The 20,887-nt window shown below is 41.6% G+C and overlaps 2 protein-coding genes across 4 annotated transcripts; one reads left to right on the forward strand and one right to left on the reverse strand.

The window, feature by feature from the left end:
• Positions 1 to 1,115: 1,115 nt before the first annotated feature.
• LOC117857959 (uncharacterized) lies at positions 1,116 to 7,162 on the reverse strand. 3 transcript variants are annotated; one of them, XM_034740897.2, is made up of 13 exons: positions 6,931 to 7,162; positions 6,695 to 6,776; positions 6,508 to 6,572; positions 6,360 to 6,434; positions 6,006 to 6,086; positions 5,762 to 5,917; positions 5,566 to 5,661; positions 3,378 to 5,464; positions 3,068 to 3,270; positions 2,845 to 2,966; positions 2,727 to 2,765; positions 2,400 to 2,465; positions 1,116 to 2,260 (listed from the first exon to the last, which is right to left on the reverse strand). In XM_034740897.2, the coding sequence occupies exons 1-13, from the start codon at positions 7,072 to 7,074 to the stop codon at positions 1,364 to 1,366; spliced, it is 4,113 nt and encodes a 1,370-aa protein (XP_034596788.1). In that variant the 5' UTR covers positions 7,075 to 7,162; the 3' UTR covers positions 1,116 to 1,363. The 3 variants fall into 3 exon arrangements, with proteins under 3 accessions (XP_034596788.1, XP_034596787.1, XP_034596789.1); XM_034740896.2 differs by having other exon boundaries at positions 2,845 to 2,969; positions 6,931 to 7,156; XM_034740898.2 differs by lacking the exon at positions 6,508 to 6,572 and having other exon boundaries at positions 2,845 to 2,969; positions 6,931 to 6,981.
• A 12,152-nt stretch (positions 7,163 to 19,314) lies between these two features.
• Positions 19,315 to 20,563, forward strand: LOC117855638 (protein DMP10). The gene has a single exon (XM_034738024.2). The coding sequence runs from the start codon at positions 19,528 to 19,530 to the stop codon at positions 20,197 to 20,199; it is 672 nt and encodes a 223-aa protein (XP_034593915.1). The 5' UTR covers positions 19,315 to 19,527; the 3' UTR covers positions 20,200 to 20,563.
• The last annotated feature ends 324 nt before the right edge of the window (positions 20,564 to 20,887 follow it).

Genomic DNA, 20,887 nt, shown 5'->3' on the forward strand with positions numbered 1-20,887 from the left:
TAGTTTTGAAGCATTTTGAAGATTTAGCCGAAGAAAGTACTCGAAGCAAGATGAAACTACTCAGAGAGGATCTGAAAAATACTCGGAGTGCTGCTGCACTTCACTATGAAGCGCTCCGGTGCTTGTCGGGGATAGATTCTTAGTACCCACAAGGAAGGAAGAAGCTGGACTCCTACTAGGATTCCTCTGTAATCCTATTAGAACTCCTACCATTGTAACGGACTAGTAATTCCACCCCCTGAAGTATATAGAGAAGGGCAGGGGTACCTAGATTGGCAATCTGAACCAAGATCACCAAACAACACCCAAGTACAGGGCATAATATACAACACCCTAAAACAGGACGTAGGGTAAACGCTACTCTGGCAGTCTAAACCTTGTATCCTCGCTTTTACCATCAAGTTCTCGACGATCCTCCACCGACCAATCTACTGCCTCGGAATACCCTCAGTAGATTGTTGGGTTTAAAACACCGACACACGCAGCCTCTGGAGCTCGCCGAGCACCCACTTCGTTGATCTCTGTTGGTGAGGGAGAAGAAGGGGGAGAACCGGAGAAGGCGGCCAGGAAGGCGTCCAATGCCGCGTTGATTTGTCAAGGCATATAGAAGCATTGGATTCAACTTTTCATTTTTCAAGCGTGGCGCTACTATTCAGCCCCAGGCCTTCCTTGAATTCCTGAAAGCGACATTTTCTACGTATGCGTAAGCCACGTGCTCCGTCACTGTGCAAGTTGTGACCCGGATGATTTGCAAGAAGCTAGCTTGGTTTTTACTGCTGCGAATAAGGAAAGTCATAAAACGGACGTTTTTCCTGTAAAGTGTGTAAAGCGTAGCTGTTCATTAAACTTGTGTGTATTTTTCTGCGATTAATTTCCTAGGAGTTTGTTTCTTCCTGTAGAACTATTTTGTAATGTCATTTCAACTTTTATTCGACATACTTTGAAATTTTTATCAGTAGGAGTTTTTATCTGGTCAACGCTATCAGTTTGGTAAGGTACTGAAGTATTTACAGAAATATTAGTTAGACCATATGTGCAAATTTTATTGAGTAATAATAAAACAAAAGGCAGAACATGACCAGAGGAAACTGGACCGGAACTAAGAAGCATGGAAGTAGAGAATTTAAATCAGTTTCTGGCAGAATGTCTTTCCCTTTGTCAAACTAATGTATTCACTCATGAAGAATGAGGCGCTATAGTTACAGAACCCTTAGATAAACCTTACAAAAGTATAGGACAGTACGCTCATTTACACAGCAACAACAAAACAAGGAACTTCACACATCAACTACTATCTGTAACGAAATCTATATCCTCTACATGAAAGAAGCCAAGAACGTAGCAACAGAGCGCCCAACACACATCACCACAATTCTTGCGACGGGAACTGGTAACCGTGATGCATTGGGATCCGAACTGGTGTGCTTGTGACGCTGCCATCAAAGTCCATGCTCCTGGAGCTCATCTGTGGGCTCCCTATCGGTTGCAGCTCCGACAGTGGTATGCTCCACCCATTATGCAGTGGAGGGCTGTTGTGAATCTGCCTGCCGAAAGCCGGTAGATCCCACTGGTAAACCACACTACCCATCTGTGTGTAAACCTGACGCCATTGACCGTAGCTTCTTGTAGTCATGCTTGCACCGTATGCGTCACTGAACCATGGTATATCATGTCTGTATCGCAAGTACTGGCCCATTGGAACTTCCTGCCGCCACTGGCTGTACCTTCTTGCAGCTGTTCTCATACCGTACGTGTGAATGAACCCTGGTAAATCATGTCGGTATTGCAAATACTGATCCATCAAAGCTTCCTGATGCAACTGGTTGTATCTACTTGCACTGTATATGTCACTGAATCCTAGTATATCATCTCTGCATTGCAAGTACTGATCCACAGAAACTTCCTGAGATGGTTGGGCAGATGGAAATTGGAGCGGATCCGTCGCAAACGGGTTACAGGCAAATGATGAACCCTGGTCCTGGAGATGTTGGCCAGTATACTGTTGACCGCCTGGCAGATGACTGGGATTCAAGAAAAATGCTTCTGGGCTTTCTAAGGTCAGTGGTTGTTCTGTCAGTACCAACTGCTGAGTCAATGGCTGCAGAGGAGGTGCATGAAAATCTGGAAGCTTATTCTGGATTGTACAGCCTACTTTGTTGTTCGTGATAATCGGTAAACTATTCACAGCAGAAGGTGAGAACAACAGGTAGTCTGCATCTTCTCCAGTCGGGAAGCCTAGATGAGAGACATCTTCGGATTGCTGAAAAAGGCAAGGCCATACAAGTAATTGTTGCGAACAGCATGTGCCGATATAAATAATAAATCATATGCTTCAGTGTCCAAAATGCCAAAAGACAAATGCTACCGACTTTCTAGAGTTATACTATTCCTCAGGTTACCTGTCTGAGTTCAGATGATTCATTGCAGACTTCATCATTGCAAAGGTTGTATCCATCACGTTTCATCTACACGAACAATGCAGAACTGATAAATAAAACTAAAATTTCACCAAATGAGTATCATATTGATAATGATCATAAATGTTTGATGATTGCTCATCCCTAGATTCTAAGGAAAAAAGACGGGTATAAAATTTTATATACACTTCATAAACAAGGAGTGACAATATGGTTTGAACAATTGAGCAGCCTCACAATGCCGAAAATGTAAAAAAGAACAGGCTAACTTCCTGTGGCAAAATAGTGATTGCTTTAGAAAATGCTTACCAGTGAAATAAATTGATCCACAAACTTTTCTGCATGACACTGCAAAACGTGTCACGAGTAAGATAGAAATCAAGAGGCAACATAACCTTATGATACAGCCTAATTAAGTAATACTCACAGAAGTTGAAAGAGTAGTAATGTGCACTTGCTCATCTCCATAGATGGCTCCCACAGTTATTTGATTATCCAGCGATTCTGACTCAAGCAGGCAAAGTGTGTACAGAGATTTATCAACCAAACCTGCTGTACACGATGACCTTTAGGAAAAGAATGGGATTCAAAGCGAAATATGATTCTACAAGAAAAAAACTGATTCTACTAGAGAAAAAACACATCATTACAGGAGGAATACTGTGAAGGGTGGAAAGTAAGTCTTCTAATCTTCCAGGTGCTCGTAGCTCCGTTGGACACATTGTATGTCATGGTTTCATCCCTCATAGATGGAATTTCGTCAACATTTTCAAACTGGAAGAATTCACATGGTGGTAATAACCAGGATGTTTCAAGAACATCACTTTTAGCAGCCTTTTCGTTCAGTCCATGCCTGCAGAAAGATAATGAACTTGAACAGTACTATCATATTTGATGCATCAATTTTCTAATAAATAAATGATAACAGATAAAAAGGTTGTACTATGTACAAAGCAATACCTCTGGGTAGTCAGGATGACCTCAGATAGAATCTTTTCAATATCAGGTTTGCTGTTAACACCAACAGTAGTAGCTGGCTCCACTATGCTTCTGTTCTCACACTCAATGTGAATATCGAATTTTTGCTGCCTTTCGCCATTCAAGTTGATTTCTTGGTTCAGAGAAATGGAAGAAATTTCTGTGACCTTTCTGTTCAAAGCATTAAGTTGGGGTTCGGTTGCACCCTTATCCTCACCAGGTTCACAAGCTGCCTTACTTGAATTTGCACTGAGTGAGGTTACAGAGGGTATTCTGCTACCTTTGGGATCTGCCATGTCAGAAATTTTGAGGTCTACAACTGGGGCCTCGTGACGCTCATTCGACCAAATATCCAATGATTTAACATTTTCAGGGATTTTCTTAACACATAGATTACTTGTGCTCAAGGAAGTATGTGGATGACAACTTGAATCCACTGACAAGGGCACCTTTTCCTGGACTTTCAAGTCCTTATTGCCTATTATCTGACCTACCTTAACCTCAACTTGTGGTACTTTTGGAGATCCCAAATGAAACCCTTCCTTATTTGAAGATCCTGTTGACTTTTGTCCCTTGGAATTTTGATAACTCAGCCTTGCACTTTTGTTTGGAGGACTATGGTTTTTTGATCCATGCCTTTCATTCAGCAATTTCAAAGACTTCTTTCTCTTCTGTGGAACTACTGTCACCTTTTGTGTTTGTCTGTTTTCACGGTCAACTTGGGAAACTGTTACCTGTGGCCGCTCTTCATTACTCTGAAGCAAATTGTCAGGAGGAGTTATTGATCCATCTTGTTTTCTATCACATAAGGCAGAGCTGTTTGTAAGGGTAGAAATAGATTGAATAGTACTACCAGGATCAAATTCTACAATTGATTTGGCATCATTAACATGGACAGAGGATGGATAATTCAACGGGGACCTGTTAAACGTCGCACTTTGCATGCCTTCTAGAGCTGCATTCTCACTGCATACAACTACACCTTTGCAGACATTGAATTTGCTGGGCTTGCAGCTTTCAGGAGCATAGGCAGAAATATGGACAAGAACTGTATCTTCAATTTGATGTCTTCCCTTATCTAGTTCTAGATCAATGTCCAATTGACTGTTAATGTCACCAGTAACAGCTGGCTCCCCAAAGCTTCTGTTCTTACAGGGTGTGTTCATCTGAGTATCAACATTTTGCTGCCTTTTCCCTTTCAATTTACATTCTTGGTTCAAAGAAATGATAGAAATTTCGGAGGCCTCTCTCTTTGAAGCAGTACCTTGGGATTTTGTAGCAGACATATCCTCAAGAGGTTCACAAGCTGCCTTTCTTGAACATCCACTGAATGACGCTACAAAGGGAGTTCCACGGTCATTGACATCTACCATATCAGAATTGTTCTGGTCCACAAATGGGGCCACCTTTTCAGGGATTCTCTCAATACCTTGATTAGTTGTATTCAAGGATGTACATCGATCCCTTGGAGGCACTGACAAGGGCACATGCACTTCCATGTCCTTGTTGCCTATTTTCTGACCTACCTTAGCCTCAACTTGCAGTCTTTTTTGAGATCCTATATCAAGCTCTGTCTTATTTGGAGAACTTGTTGACTTATGAGGGCCTTTGGAATTCTGAGAAGTCGACCTTCCATTTTTGTTCGGAGTGCTGCATTTTTTGAATTCATGCTTCTCACGCAGAAGATATGATAGCTTCTTTGTTTTCTGTGGAAGAACTTTCACCCTTTGTGGTTGCTCAGTTTCAATATGAAATAAATAATCAGAAGTCATTCTGTCACACAAGGCAGAGGTGTTTGGAAGGGTTGAAGAACATTGAAGGGTATTGTCAGTATCAGACTTTGCAGCTGATTTGGCATTGTTAACATGGATAGTGGATGGACAGTTAATTGACAAGCTGTTCAATAATCCACTTGGTTTTCCCTCTAGAGCTGCATTCTCGATGCACAATGTTGCACCTTTGCAGACGTTGAATTCCTTGGTCTTGCAATTTTCAGGAGGATTGGTAGACATCATGAGAACTGAGGTATCTTTACCATGCTTTCTTTCCGTATTTAGACCCAGATCAATCTATTTTGCATAGTGTTTGGCACAAAATTACAAGAGAAAATTTACTTTATGAGCTGGACAAAAGATTGAATTCAAATCCAGAAACAGGAAAGATAGGGTACCTTCTTAGCTCTTGAATTGCAAAGCATTTCAAGGCAAGGTGTAGGGTCCAAATTAAGTCTGGGTTGCAAGGCATTCAGGATGCTAGACTCGGCAGTCTGAAATATGAAAGACCAAAATAAACCAGGCGGGCTGTTGAAACTTGAAAGTAATAGTGGCATAAAATCTTCCCTATCGCAGGTTTAGAGAAGTGCTCACCAATTGATCATGATATGTCCATGAAGCATCTGCAATGGAAGACAGATCTTTCACAACACAGTCAGTGCCCAATCTAAGATGGACTCTATTCACTCTTGGGAAATCATCTCCTGAATAATCATCACCGCTAGAGAAAACAGATCGGTAGTCCCTCACCTAGTTATTGGACAGTGTAAAGAGACCACACCTCAGTATAAATACAAATATGCTGAAGTTGCAAAACAAGGGTACCATTTTGGCTAACCTCACACACAGTAGATCCATTTTGGAATTTGCAAGGGATGCCGTGTAAGATGTCCTGAGGCAAGCAGCCATGCTCAATATCCTGTAAGCATATATTACAATCAAATAATGTATTATTAAACAGACATGTACGCATAAGCAGCTGCAAAAGAAAAAAAATAATCAGGCGATTGAATCTTGAAAAGTTCGACTAGCTAGTAAGAATGTCAAATGGCAGGCAGAGCTACTTGGTTCAAGAAAAGAACACCAACAAACCATGATAAACGCATAGTAGTTCTGATAATATTGTCATTGTTGGAAGAGATTATTTATAATAATGAAAGATACGACAGCTAGAATAAACACTAATACTTACAGAAAGCAAAGCCCTCGATGCCCTGCTGTATGGCTGCTTCTTTGGATCATCACCAATCAGATACAATAGCATTCCCTGCACAGAGAAACCAACAATTGCAATTTGAAACTGCAGGTAGCAAACAGGCATTTGCAATTTACATACAGACCTTGCCCGGCTCTCCGACTGAATACCCATCCGGAAACAGGTTCAGTGCAAAGGACGGCTCAAGATCTACAGCAAGAGAGTGTTTGCACAAAGGGTTCCAACACGAAACGAACAGTTAACAAAACATATCATCACGAAATTGGGCAGGGAAAGGCGTATTGCTACTGGAAAATCGATTGTGGTCTCACCTAATTCGACAGGAAGAGTTCCATTTCTGTCAGGCAATTCAGATCGAGCAGTAATTCCAGTATGAAGCCGCGAAACGGCGGCCTACACGAACCAAGAAAAACGAAATTAAAACATCCATTAGTATGACGCAGGAGGGTATCCATGAATCCATCCACTAGGACGTAATCGCTATCGAGAAGACGATCATCATAGACGACGGCGATGGTGGGGGGAGAAATGAGGTGAGAGAGCTCACTTCGCACGGCGGAAGAGGCGGGGGCGGCACGTCAAGGGATGCCGCGGCGTGAGGACGCGAATCACCGGTCACGTGAGTGGAGGCGGGCGGCGGCGGCGGGTGGATGCGGCGCCCGCGGCGAGAGAGCCTGAAGGAGACAACCATCCCGCACCCCGCACGCCGCGGTTGCGGTGGGGGAGGTAGGGTTTTGCTTTTGCGTTGGTTGCGTTTACGGCCGAGAGAGGGATGGCGCGAAAAACATGGAGAGAGGCGGTAGGGCTCGGGGAATGCAAGCAAAGCAGCAATTTTTTAGTGGCGACAAAGCATTCGTCCTTACATCCAACACTAATTTCGTTTTAACACACTAATTGTAGATATAGCCACTCATCAATACATACCCGTAGATTTGTATACACACATCTTACTCCTACGAACATCTCCAAGACTGAGCGCAAATCTTAAGAATTAATAAAATATCTTATAATGATCCTATTTCGTTTCTAAGATAGGGGTAAAGATATATTATTTGGTGTACCTACTCTATAAGCTTTGAGATTTTTCTTTTAGGTATCGTTGACATCATCAACTAAATTATACACTTTTTTTTGAAACACGGTACGGATGTAGACGCTCACAAATACGCACGCACACTCAGCTCCTACGAATATACGCACGCAACACTACTCCTATGAGCACCTCCGAGAGACTGAGCCGGTAGATCCTCAAGATTGACGAAACCACCACCGGTACCTCGCTATCTAGGAGCATATCACCTACCATTGAAAGTATAGTGCCGGTTAAATCCTGGAATAAATCTACTAAAATGCCAGCATCAGAAGTCATCAATCCTAAATTACTATTCATTTTGACTTTTCTAGGTACATGGCTTTTGGTACGCACCTAGATATATACTAAAGTCAAAATGAATAATAATTTGGAACAGAGGAAGTACGTGACAAACTCATTCGTGGATGTACATTTACTCCCTCCATCCCATAAAAAGTGCAATTCTATTATTTGAAAAAAAATCCTACAAAAGAGTCCAATTGTAGAAAATACATCTAACTACCTGGCTAATTAAGTGGTCAAATCTGATTTAAATGCCAAAACTTACTGCATGTGACCAATAAGTAAGGGTATTAGAGTTTTTTCATACCATCACTAATCTGTCTTCAAAAAATTAGAATTACAATCTTCATGGGTCCAATAAACCTTATTGTTCGGAGTAAACATGTAAGCCCTTGTTTACTTGGGAAGTTGGGAGGTGCCAAATTGGCATTTTGCCATAAATGCGATACTGTAGCGTTTCGTTTGTATTTGTGAATTATTGTCCAAATATTGACTAATTAGGCTCAAAAGATTCGTCTCGCAAAGTACAACAAAACTGTGCAATTAGTTTTTGATTTCGTCTACATTTAGTACTCCATGCATGTACCGCAAGTTTGATGTGATGGGGAATCTTCTTTTTACATAGTGTCAAAGTTGGGAGTTTTGTCGGAAGTAAACAAGGGCTAAACGAACATTGCATGTTAGTCAAGCTCACAAACTTAAAGTAGTTAGTTATCATGATAGAGTGATGATGCTAGAGAGATATTTTTCGGAAGAAAGAAATTCTGTATTTATGCACTTGGTCTTATTTGACATCAAGAGTCCGTGGGCTTTTGCGCCAAGACAATAGGTAAAGGCAGCGAGGCTAGATTAAATACAACTAAGTCCAATATTATGATTTTTGTTGTGAAATCACATTACCACATTAAAAAAATTAAGAAAAACACAAAAAGTAATCCAATAACTCTAAGTTTTATTAATTTCTAGATATTACAATTTAGGCTCCCTAGAGGTAGTGAATGATTCTCCTGCTCCTATTATCACTGCTAGAGAACTCGGTATTGGTACCAGTTCGTAGGGTGCATATCTTCTGAAAATGCATCCGGGATTAATCCGTCGAGATAAAAGGGGGCGGTCTTTTATCACGGATCCCTGAACCGGGATATAAGACCCTTGTTTAGTCCCGATTTGTAAAACCAACCGGGACTAACGGGGCTGCCACGCCAAGCATTGGACGGACCCCTTTAGTCCCGGTTGGTATTACAAACCGGGACTAAAGGTCTCCTCTTTACAAACCGGGACTAAAGTGCGTGTATACAGCGCCATGCAGGCGCTTGCATGGCGCCTATAATTTTGTGCATCACGTACCCCTTTACTTAGTTGAGAGTTTTTTTATAATTAATGAAATCAATCAAACTATATATAGTATTTAAACAAATCAATTTAACTATTACATACTTATATATACAATTCTTATACAATTAGCTAGTATATATACAATTCTTGATTAGTATATATATATATATAGTATAATTAATTCCTAACTAGCTAGCTATATAGCTCTAGGATCTTTGTCGAGGTCTTCCCGTCGAGGTGTTGCTCGGTGCTTCTTAACTTTATCCACCGTAATGAAATTCTCCTTATGGATTTATGACCTCGTCCAACAGGAATCCTACGAGATTTTCGCATATTGTGTCTATTCTTTTCTTCTGCAAGATCTTGTCTTGAATATTATGCATATGTAATTTGGAAGTGAATAAGCCCCAGCGGCCGCACCACCACTACCTCGCAGAGCACCACCATCGGCCACCCTCACACCCTAAGCCCTACAATGAAAGGATCACTGATGAGCCCCTCGTCACTCCCCCGCCCTCATCTCGCACCCCCGTGGTGGCTCCTCGCCGGAATAGCACTACCAGCGCCACCGGCCGGCCCAAGGGCCACATTGCAAAGCCAACTTTGTTTCCAAGGTCTTAGGTGATAAAATATAGGGGCCTCGTTGTGAGCTTTTGAAAAGTTCAAGGGGCGTTCGGTAAAAGTGAAACTCATTTGATTAAAAATGCATTTAAACGGCTGAAACTTGGAAAATACCCAGACAATTGTAGAAAAATGAGAAAAATGTGAAACTTGTTTTGTTGAGTTCCTGATGATGTCTAGTTTATTTCAAAAATGTTCATGTGCATGTCACTGTCCTGTATCTAGTGCTATAATTTATTTTGTATAAAGCCATTAGATGCTTTATAAATCATATAGTGGTCTAAAAATTGTGAAACCAATTTTGTTAGCTTCCTTTTAACATGTATTTTCCATATCCACAACTTGTGTTGGTAGAGTCTATGTGGTGTTCATACTATTCTAAATCCAAATGCTTAATTGCTCTCCTAATATTGTTATTTGCATGATAATTAGTGTAAAATTGATAAAAATGCAAAATAAATTTTGTTAGATTCTTGATGTCCATGTCTGACTAGTAAAAATACTTGCTCCTGTGAAATATATGTTTTTCCATTGCTTAAGGAAATACATGTTGTTTAATCTCCTTGTTATGGGATAAATAGTTCTCATGCTGATAAAATCATGATAAATTCACAGTAGCCTATGTTAGTGATGAAGTCCCTATTGTGGAACTAAACTGATGATAAAAATCTATTTAAAAATCATTTTCCATAATCTGCACTTTAACACTATTTGATTTTTAATAAATTCTGTAGATGTCAAATTCATCTCAAATGTTTACAGTAGATATCTTGTGTAGGGGGAAAGCTCCTGTAAAAATTTCATGTTCATATATTAATAGATGCTTCCTAAAATATTTATTCATGTTAAAAGCTAATTTATTGAATAAGGATAATTGCTACTAGGATTTGTAGGCTCACCAAATGGTTATTTATGCTCTTCAGCAGTAACATTATCACTCTTAAAAAGGGTTACTAAACAGTACCAACATGACACCACCTTTTACCTTTTGAATGGTAAGTTTCTATGAATTTATATGTGTAAACAATCACCATCAAATTAGAATCTATGTTTTCTTTCCAACCACACTTGCCTTGTGAAGAGAAGAAATGGTTATAACTTGTATAGGTGAATGTGGCTAAAAGGAAAGAAATGTTTATAAACCTTGTGTAGGTGAATGTGGCTAAAACAAAAGAAATGTTTATAAACCTTGTCTAGGTGAATGTGGCTAAAATAAAAGAAATGTTTATAAACCTTGTCTAGGTGAATGTGGCCAAAAAGAAAGAAAGGTGTATAAACTTGTCTAGGTGAATGTGGCCGAAAATGTACCCTATGCTTTCGCAATGATTAATGAAATGCAACCTACATTATGAAAGATTATAAATGAAATTTTATGCATATGCATCTCGTGTAGAAGCTAACCTCGCTGACGACACATACAATTTGGTCCTGGAAGCTGAAGAGGAACACCCTCCTGCTGCATTGAACTTGATTGAGATAACCCAAGACCTGAACCTCGATTCAGAAGAGCCCAAGGCTAACTCAGAACAAGAAGGCAAGCCCCGGAGCATAATTCTAGTTTCCAAATTATGCAATACTTATGTTACTTATGTTTGTGCATTAAGTTCATAGGAGTTGCTTGAAACCTTAGTTATATGCTCCTAGTACCCATGACTTGAATACTAGCATGTTAAGTTGCTATGCTAAATAGGGATACGGTTAAAGTCGAGTGATTTCCTATCACTCGCGAGATATAGGAGTTGTTTGTCTACTTATGTTGGAATCATAAGGTTGAGGGTGGGGCCTGGTACTATGCTCTGAAATGGCACTACAACAAAACATAGTGGTAGCCACGCTTGGATTGCTATGCTATTGAAAGCGTATCTATATTTTGTATGCTCCCGTCAATAGACATGGTTGTTAACACGTTTTAGTAAAATGCTTCAAAATTTGCAACTTAGATACGTTTTAAAAGTGATGTTGACACGTTTTGATGAAAGCACTTCTATGATTATTATTTAGATACGTTGTTAGATGGTATTGATATGTCTCAAGAAAGCGTGTCATATAGGTCTCAGGGTAGAAGCGCTTCTAGATACGTTTATTGAATGCACCATTAAAGTGGATTCAAAAATATTTAAAAAAATAGTCATGGTTGGACTTTGAACCAACAACCTCGGATCACAAATCATCTATCAACACAGAAACCAACTCACAAACATAATCTTTTCTGCCTTCGACATATATTTTCTATATCAAAACTATGCAATATGCATGCCCAACGTGAATAGTGTTGAAAATAGACGGAAAAAATCATGTTTCCGCCTGCCCATTTTTCCACATTTAACCCGCCCATTTCCTTTTTTAAGAAAAAAATCCAGAAACGGTTTGTAAAAATCCGGGAACAGTTCGGAATTTGGGACGGGGGTTGTCGAAATGGAAACAGAATAGCATTTTTCCTCCGACCGTGCCGCCTCCGCGCGACCGCGCCTCCGCCAGACCGCCACCGGGTCGTCTCCACGCCCGCGCGCCTCCGCGCCCTCGCCCTGCACCTCCCACCACTGCCCGGTGGCGGCACTCCTCCAGGCCGCCACCGCCAGGCCCGTCGCCGCCCTCCTTCAGGCTCATCGTCGTATGTAATCAAATTGCTCTGGCGTTCTTCCTGTGTATTGAGATTGCTTTCTTAGTTATCCTTATCCGTTCCTTTCTCCTCAGAACTCTAGACTCTTCTTTACTCAGAACTCTAGACTCTTCTTCACCTTCCGTTTCCCTTCCAATCTCCAGCAAGAACCGCAGCGGCGTGGGGGCGAATGGGCGATGCGCGACAAGCTCGACCACTACAACACGATGAGCTCGACGGTGGAGACGCTAGTGTGTGGCAAGCTCGTGCCATCGGCTTGCTCCTCACCAAAGGAGGCTGGTCTTGTTGAGAAGTCGAAGGCGTTGCTGACTGAGGAGCAAGATAGCAACGGTGCTATGGCAGTACAGATCCCCTCGGTGAGCTTCCAAAGCACAAGTAGAACTAGTAGTTGCTTGCTCTTGGATCTTTTGCAGCAATGCCACATTTTTCTTTTGCATTGTGTCAGACTGTTAGAGATGATTTATCTGCCAGTATCTTTGGCTGTCAATTAAGTGTCATATATATTGAGTCGGTAAATTTGCAGATTTCATACTTCACTGCCGCTGATACCATTGCTTTGAAAAGTTATCATATATTCTTATAAAAAATCAGTGCATGGTCCTAACTATTTTCAAAAGTTTAGATTGCTGCATGTTTACATAAGCATAGCTGTTGTTCTGGCAGTATTTGATTCATCTACGAATCACTGTCTTTGTGTTTTTATTCATTTTTCTTTTGATGTATGACCTAATTTAGTGCAGATTACAGATTGGCTTCTTACTCATGTTATAATAGATATTCTAGATTTCTAGTCATATGTCATTACACGTTATTAGTAGGTGTTGCACCCTGATTTGTTTTTTGTTCTTGCAACTAGGAAGCCAATAAAATGGGGGCAACTAATCATGATTTTTTCTATGTTCATTTTATTTGTGCATAGTGAATTTTTCTACAAGCACAAATTGAGATCTTGGCCTTTTTTATTTGTTACAATTTTTGTTTATTAAAGAGCACTGGAACTAGATAGGACAGAACCTTTCATTCAGTTGCATATAAATGGATTTGGGTAGCTGCTGTTTTCTTTTTTTCGAGTTCAGTTGCATATATATTGATTAATGTTGCTTCATGTACTAATTAGTATTGGGACTGCAGAGTAGCCAAGCTTAACACAATTATTCAAATGATTGACGTCCACATAAAACTATCCACAATGACAGGTGGAGTGTGGCTTGAGACACAACTTTTTCTTTCGGTGAGCTGGAGGCCACTGTACTACTAAATACTAAGTATATTTAGTATAGGCTCTTGGTACCTTCTTTTGTTTTATGCATGAACATTTTTGCATCTGCTCCAGTATTAGTGATGCTTGATTTAATTTGTTCTTGCAAAATAATTTGATATTAGTGATGCTTGATTTAATTTGTTCTTGCAAAATAATTTGATATTACCTTAGAAACAATGGTGTTTTTTCTTCTAAATATACAATGCTATAACTGCCTCTGTTTCATGTATCTTTCATGAGAAATCGAATTTGGCATATCAACTTGTGTGGCTTGAAGATTATTAAGAAAAAATAAGTTGGCAAAGCAGTAGTCTGACTTCAATGGATGGGTTTCTAGTACTCACTATCACAACTTTGTAACCCCCCAATTTGCCTATTGTAATTGTTGCATGGTAATACATCTATTTTGCATTCAGGAATGAACTGTGTTAGAAGAACTGCACCTTAGCCATAATGGAATGGAATACAAAAGATGGAAGGTTTTTCTATATTGCAGAACCTCTTGGATGTTTCATCTAGAAAGCTAACCATTATAGGAATGTTGAAAACTTTAAAGTAGTTTCCACAGATCTTGTTTACTACCTCATGTTACCAATCCTTTTTTTTACAGCATGCTGCATCTTTGTTTGACAATTCACTTGTTCTCTAGGGGTGTGAGATCTGCATATACACAATTACTAGCTATATTACTGCTAGCTCCAAGCTACTGTGGTTTAGGAGAACATCAAGTGTGAAATCTTTTACAGTGCAAGATAGGGTCCAATGGCAGCAAAAGAAACTATCGAGGTGAAAGGTAGCTTTTGCAAAGTTATTTTCTACAGACTTAGCAGGTAGCTTACGTTATGTATTTATTTATCATACCATTTGTTTACCTTTTACAATTTTCGGATGTGCTATATTTTTTTAGTATTTGTATATTATTAAGTGGTTGTAATGATACCTTAATGTTTCGTACTGACAAGGAAATTTGGCTTTCCAGTAGTGAGCATATATCAAATTATTTTGGTCATGAGTTCTTCATGCTGAATGTCTTTGTCCCTGCTGCAGTATACTTTTAATATATTCCCACACAATGCGCCAGTTATTGAGAATTGGTATAACAAGGAAGAAATGAAAATGGTGAAGGAGACCAACAAATTTGGGTTAGTCCTTGTGGTCCTATTGGTCTAAACAACTTCCTATGAAGTCTGCATTACTCTGTCAAACTTTTCTCTCATTGTGATAATTTGAGAAAATATAATTTCCTTCTAACTGTCTAGTCCATTGCTACAATGACACGGTTGTGAAAGTAACTGCGACTTGCATACAAGTTCCTGTGATGTACTGATGTGTGTGCACATGCTGAAAGTGTCAATCTATAGTTTGAAAAGCTACTCGATGAGGTTGGTATATGCATATATGCTAACTAGCATTAAAACTTATTCTCTTTCGTCTCAATTTGCACTAAGTGGATTGATCCTTGGAATCTGTCATTTTTTCATTTGGATAGGTGATTTTATCTTAACTTGGCTATTTGTGAATGTGGCAGAAAAATAAATTGGTTATATTTGTGTTGTGGTGTAATATTGCAACTTCTTAGCTTGTGTGGCTGTGTGTAGAATAAGTCAAGACTTTTGAGTATAATATTGCAATCATTAAAAAATAACCTTCACTTCTATCGCTAGCTAAGCCTTTTTTTCTTAATTCATCACAGAAATATGTGTGGTGTTGTATTTTCTAGAACTTTTATTGAATTAATTTATTTATTTATTTTGCAGGATCATAGAAGCATGTCAATAAACATAGGCGAAGATTGAGAATTGAAGAGAAGTATGCGTCTGCTTGCGTAAAGCTTTTTAAATAGAATTAGAACGCAGCACGTATATTTTAAGGGAATATGTAATATCTAAATGTATGGGGATGACTAATTGTGTTGTTGACTCTATTGCTCTAATATTAAATGAATACATTTCATGTACTTTTTCATCTGTTCTATGGTGTCCAAAGTAAATATGGTTATGCATGTATTATATTAAAAAATAGTTCTAGAAACTATATTAGCATTGAGAAAGAAAAATACAAAGAGCGCATCAATTTTGCTTAATTTAAAACGTCCCTATGAGACGTACATACGTAATTCACTATCTCTGCAAAGGGTTTCATGTCTTCTATGAGACACGCTTAGCACTGTCTTTAGAAAACATCTCATGTCGGGTAGACACGCTTGTCACCATCTCTAGAAAACGTCTCTTATCTTGTAGACACGTTTGACAAAATGTGTTTACAGTTCTTGACACGGTCCATGGGGAGACGCTCCAAACACGCTTTAGTGAAGCGTATCTATAATTCACTAGAGATGAAATAAAGCGTATCTAACCTAAAAATAAAACGCATCTAGAGGAGGGTGTTTCTTGTAGTGTGGTTGATGCCCCATCTGTATAGAGGAAAAACTGCTAAGGTCGAAATGTGTGGGACTCTTGGTCAAGTGTTTGAATGTACTAAATACATGCTGAGAGTATGGGGAATTAGTAAGCCTAGTACCGGATTGAACCAGCATGGACCTTTCCCCCGCTCTCTCTGGAACCAGGTTCCCCTGATGCATCATGTGGGTACAAGTGCGGCCATGGCACGGTGTCATTCTGGGGACTGGTGGGGCCTTGTATCCAAGGAAAGTGGGATCTGGATAAGCGCCGTGAATTGACAGGAACCGTTGATATATGTGAACCTGTCGTGGTACACATATGTCATGTGTTTAGGTCCACCTTGCAAGGTTAAGAAACTCGATTTGAATCATCTGCTTCTCACAGTTTGGGACTGCTTGATTACTTTTCCTACATTGAGTAAGAAGATGAACAAGGATGATGCTTAATATTGATGCTTGGTTAAATTGCTTGTTCTACCATGCTTGCTTAGCATAGGTGCTTACCTAGAATGGTTAATCAACTAGAACTTGACGCTAAAACTTGAAAGTAAGGATCCACTTTATAAGCTTTTGGCAAAAACAAACCCCTCAGCTAAAAAGCCTTGCATGTATAGGAGTCAGTGGCTTAGATACCACCTGACGGATAAGTCTTGCGGAGTATTAGTATACTCAGCCTTGCTTGTGGCTATATTTTCAGGTAATGATGATGTTGATGATATGATTGCTAGTGTGACTTGACCGTCCCAGATCCCTCCGGGATGGACGGTCGAGTGGGACCCATCCTCGGTGGGCGAGGACCGTGGTGAGTGATATCATGGACGGCTTCACCATGGTATCGTGTATCGACATTAGAACTATCGCTTATCTCCACTGCAATTGAACTCTGAACACTTTTTATGCTTTGAACTCTGAACTACTTTATGCTTGAAACTCGGTTTGTAATAAATTAATTTGGGACCTCTGTAATATTTTTATCTGGATTGTTGCAATCTCTGGGCTCGTCTTTCGTACGAATGTTGTATGCTTGTTTCCATCGAAAATACGTGGTTGTATCAGGTGAAACCTGACAGACTACCATTTTGATCCGATTAAAGTATCTGTTTGCATTTGAGGCGATGCTTAGCACACTTTAGCTAGGTTAATTTGGGTGGTTCTTCCACAAGAGTCACGAGAGATGCAGACCTGAGGTTGATGGAGGCTGTGAGTCTTAGGCTAGATCACTGGGGATGGGCGCCGCCGAGGAGTTCCCATCGCTTATTATTCCCTTTTATGATACATCAACGAAGCAGACCATGCCTCTCTCCATCCCCAAAATTGTCCCCGTATCCTGATTGTACATGAGTTTAGTTTCACCATAGTTTCATAATATCATGAAATTCACATACCCCATGGAAATGGAAAGAGAGAGGCTGGATTCACTACTACAGAAATTGCCTTCGCCAATGGTCTATCACCACCGGTTCAAGATGAACTGATGGTGTTGTTTTTTCACCACCGGATTAGAAGAAGATAGGGGCAGCGAGCGTTAAAACCGGCGGTGATAGTGCTTTTCACAGTCGGTTGTTGGCTGAAACCAGTGGTGAAAGTATCACCGCCGGCTCTTCCTACCACCTGCCAGAGATAATAGGCACGGACCCAAAAAATAAATTCAATCCACTTAACTCACATTTTGAGTCCATCCCCAGGCCGCACGCCTCCCTCTCCCTCACACTAGGCTTCTGTCCCTCCCTCTCTCATGCTTCCCACCTCCCCTCCCTCACTCCGTCTCTCACACCTCCCACCACTTCCTCCCTCCCTCTGCCTCCTCGGATTGGCACCACCTCCCTCTGCCTCCTCCCCGCGCCGCCTCCCTCTACCTCCCATGCATGCCGGATCCCCTCCCTTCCAGATTTGGCACGGCGGGCCCCCGGTGGCTTGGGTAGCGTGTGGCGTGGGCTTGGGGCTCTAGCATGAGCGGCGCGAGGAGCGGTGGCCACGGGCTTCCGGCGATGCGAGAAGCGGCGGTCGTCTCCTCCCCTTCCATTTCCGACCTCCCCTTCTCTCCCTCCCCTCTCCTCTCCTCCACTCGCCCCTCACCTCATGCCTATGGCGAGGAGTGGTAGAGGCGGCCATTGGAGCAAGGAGCGGCGGCGGCCAGGGAGCTCGGCGGTGGCAAGATCCGGTGGTGATGGCAAGATCCTACGACGATGGTGATATCCGATGGTGACGAGATCCGGCGGTGGAGAGATCCAAGCGAGCGGAGAGGTAAGCCTCACTCCTCTCTCTTTCCCTCTTCATCTCCTTCTCCCATGTGGCCCTTCTCCAGCCACATCCTGTAGGCTGGGCCTCCCCTTGTCCTGGTCGGGACAAGGAGCTGGCCGGGACAAGGGGAGTCGGGTGGGTTGTGGGGGAGGCGGGGTCGGCGCGAATGAGGCACGTCAATGGGGCGGCGGGCGCAGCCAGCAGGATGCGGGCTGGGGATTTTTTTATTTTTTTAATAGGCATCACTGCCGGTTCATGGTCCGACGGTGATACGAGGATCAAAACCTGTAGTGATGTGGATTCTAGAGGTGGCGGTGATAAGGCAAATCTATAATAGTGATTTTATTTGAAAAAATTATAGTCCCTCCGTCATGTAATACAAGGCATCCAAGCGTTTAAAACTTGTCCTAAATATAAGGTATTTAGACACATTTGGATGATTGCTCGTTTAATTCTCTTAGGAATTGACAAGATAAGGTGGCTAATTGGTGAATTATTATAAAAATAAGTTCTTTGTTATATATAACTGCCATTAAAAAGACCTGACAACACAATTCCCCATGAATAACTCAGGGTGCGTACATCTTTTACGCTAATATGTATGAAAATATTAGTTCAAGGAGTACTCCATAGTGCTAGGAGAGGTACAAAGATGTGGTGCGATGCGACGAAATAAATATCACCCTATCCCTTTGCCTGTGTGGACAAACGGCATGCAGTTCTCTCCATGCTGGCCTGTGGTATGTACCAGGCACAAAGCTACGACAAAGCAGGGTATTGCCCGATGGATATGGATTTTCCAGCTCTCAGAAGTCAATGCATACGGTCCGTCCACTAGCAGAAAGCTGCATCCTTTTCCGCACCACACCCGGACACCGTGAGTGTCCCGATCATCCACACGTCGTCGGCCATCGGTCCGCCCACCAGCGACCGTTTCGTCCCCCACGTCCGATGGTACGCAGGTCACAGTGAGAACCAAACTAGCTCGCTGCGAGTCACTATATATAGGCGTCATGTTGTCCACTCATGATGGATTAAAAATCTGCAGAAAATTCCAAGTAGGATACCAAGCCTGAAAACATGGTATTGAAGATTTCATGGTAAGACTGGCTGACCACACATGCATGAAGAGTTGAAGTCCATTCATAGGCTTTCCTCAGCAACACCCGTCAAGACAAATCAACGCGCCAACCATGGAATTATTCCACGATCCAGGATTCACCTATATAAGCAGCTACTCTTCCGCAAGATTGGACCATATCACACAAAAGGATCCTAGTCCTAGCTAACATGGCATCTTCTCCTCTGGCCACCGTGATCCAGATGTCTTCGCACACCAACGCCACAGCATCGACGACACCTAAGGGAACCGATGAACCCCTGACCATGCCAATGGCACCAAGCTCTTCCGGGACGACGACAGACAAGGTGATGTCAAGCGCGGCCAACCTGGCGCAGCTCCTGCCGACGGGCACGGTGCTGGCGTACCAGGCGCTGTCGCCGTCCTTCACCAACCACGGCAACTGCACCACCTCCAACCGGTGGCTCACGGCCGTCCTGGTCGGCGTCCTGGCCGTCTTCTCCCTCTTCTTCTCCTTCACCGACAGTGTCATCGGCCGCGACCGCAAGCTCTACTTCGGCGTGGCGACGCCGCACGGGTTTAACGTGTTCAACTTATCCGAGGAGGAGGAGAAGCGGGAGTTGGGCGAGCTCCAGAAGCTCCGGCTCCGCCCGCTGGACTACGTGCACGCCTTCTTCACCGCCGTGGTGTTCCTCACCGTGGCGTTCAGCGACGTGGGGCTGCAGAGGTGCTTCTTCCCCAACGCTGGCGTCAACACCAACGAGCTTCTTAAGAATCTGCCGCTGGGGATGTCGTTCCTGTCGAGCTTTGTGTTCTTGATCTTCCCGACCAAAAGGAAGGGCATCGGATACAACGATTCCACTCCCCGCCAGAAGGCATGATGCGTCCGGTCACTTAAAAGTTCAGATATCTTTTAAGATTTAGAACAGTGGATTTGAACACAATTCAAGATTTAGAACATGATGCAGTTGTCGTGATCGATGTGTGTATTCCTTAGTTTGTTCCTGGAAAAGTTGTAGGTTTAATCTGTTCATTTTGCTGAAAAAAGTAGGTTTTGTACTTGTATATACGTACATGCAATGTTTGATAGGTGGATTATTTTCGTACTTAAATACATGATTGGAAAAAAATTGGTGGAAGAGATGGAGAGAGTTTGAAGACAAAATATTTGGAGAATATGGATCATATATCTATTCAGTCCTGTGTTTTTGTCGAGGAATGAAACATTTATTAACATGGCTTTCACTTCTGCAACGCATCTTGATTTTGAAACATCTTACTCCCTCCATCCCAAATTACTATTCATTTTGATTTTTCTAAATACATAGCTTTTGCTATGCACCTAGATGTATATTATGTTTAGATATGTAGCAAATGCTATGTACCTAGAAAAGCTAAAACGAATAGTAATTTGGGACGGAGGGAGCACTTAGAAAGGATTTACGCCTTTTTATTAAAGAATAATTTCTTCAAATACATATGCCATGTCAAGATATGTGGCATCCGTGCAATACATGCAATGCGCTTGACATTTCATTCTTTTATTACAATGCTTCCAATTAATTGGAT

This window comes from Setaria viridis, chromosome 5, assembly GCF_005286985.2.
Source record: "Setaria viridis chromosome 5, Setaria_viridis_v4.0, whole genome shotgun sequence".
Taxonomy (NCBI): Eukaryota; Viridiplantae; Streptophyta; class Magnoliopsida; order Poales; family Poaceae; genus Setaria; species Setaria viridis.

Excerpts from the sequence above, each read along its gene's own strand:
- LOC117857959 (XM_034740896.2), bottom strand. The coding sequence starts at position 7,074 with ATGGTTGTCTCCTTCAGGCTCTCTCGCCGCGGGCGCCGCATCCACCCG. Across the intron at positions 5,465-5,565 it reads GCAATTCAAGAGCTAAGAAG|ATTGATCTGGGTCTAAATAC; the intron begins GTACCCTATCTT and ends TATGCAAAATAG. Across the intron at positions 2,766-2,844 it reads TTACTACTCTTTCAACTTCT|TGTCATGCAGAAAAGTTTGT; the intron begins GTGAGTATTACT and ends CACGTTTTGCAG.
- LOC117855638 (XM_034738024.2), top strand. The coding sequence starts at position 19,528 with ATGGCATCTTCTCCTCTGGCCACCGTGATCCAGATGTCTTCGCACACC.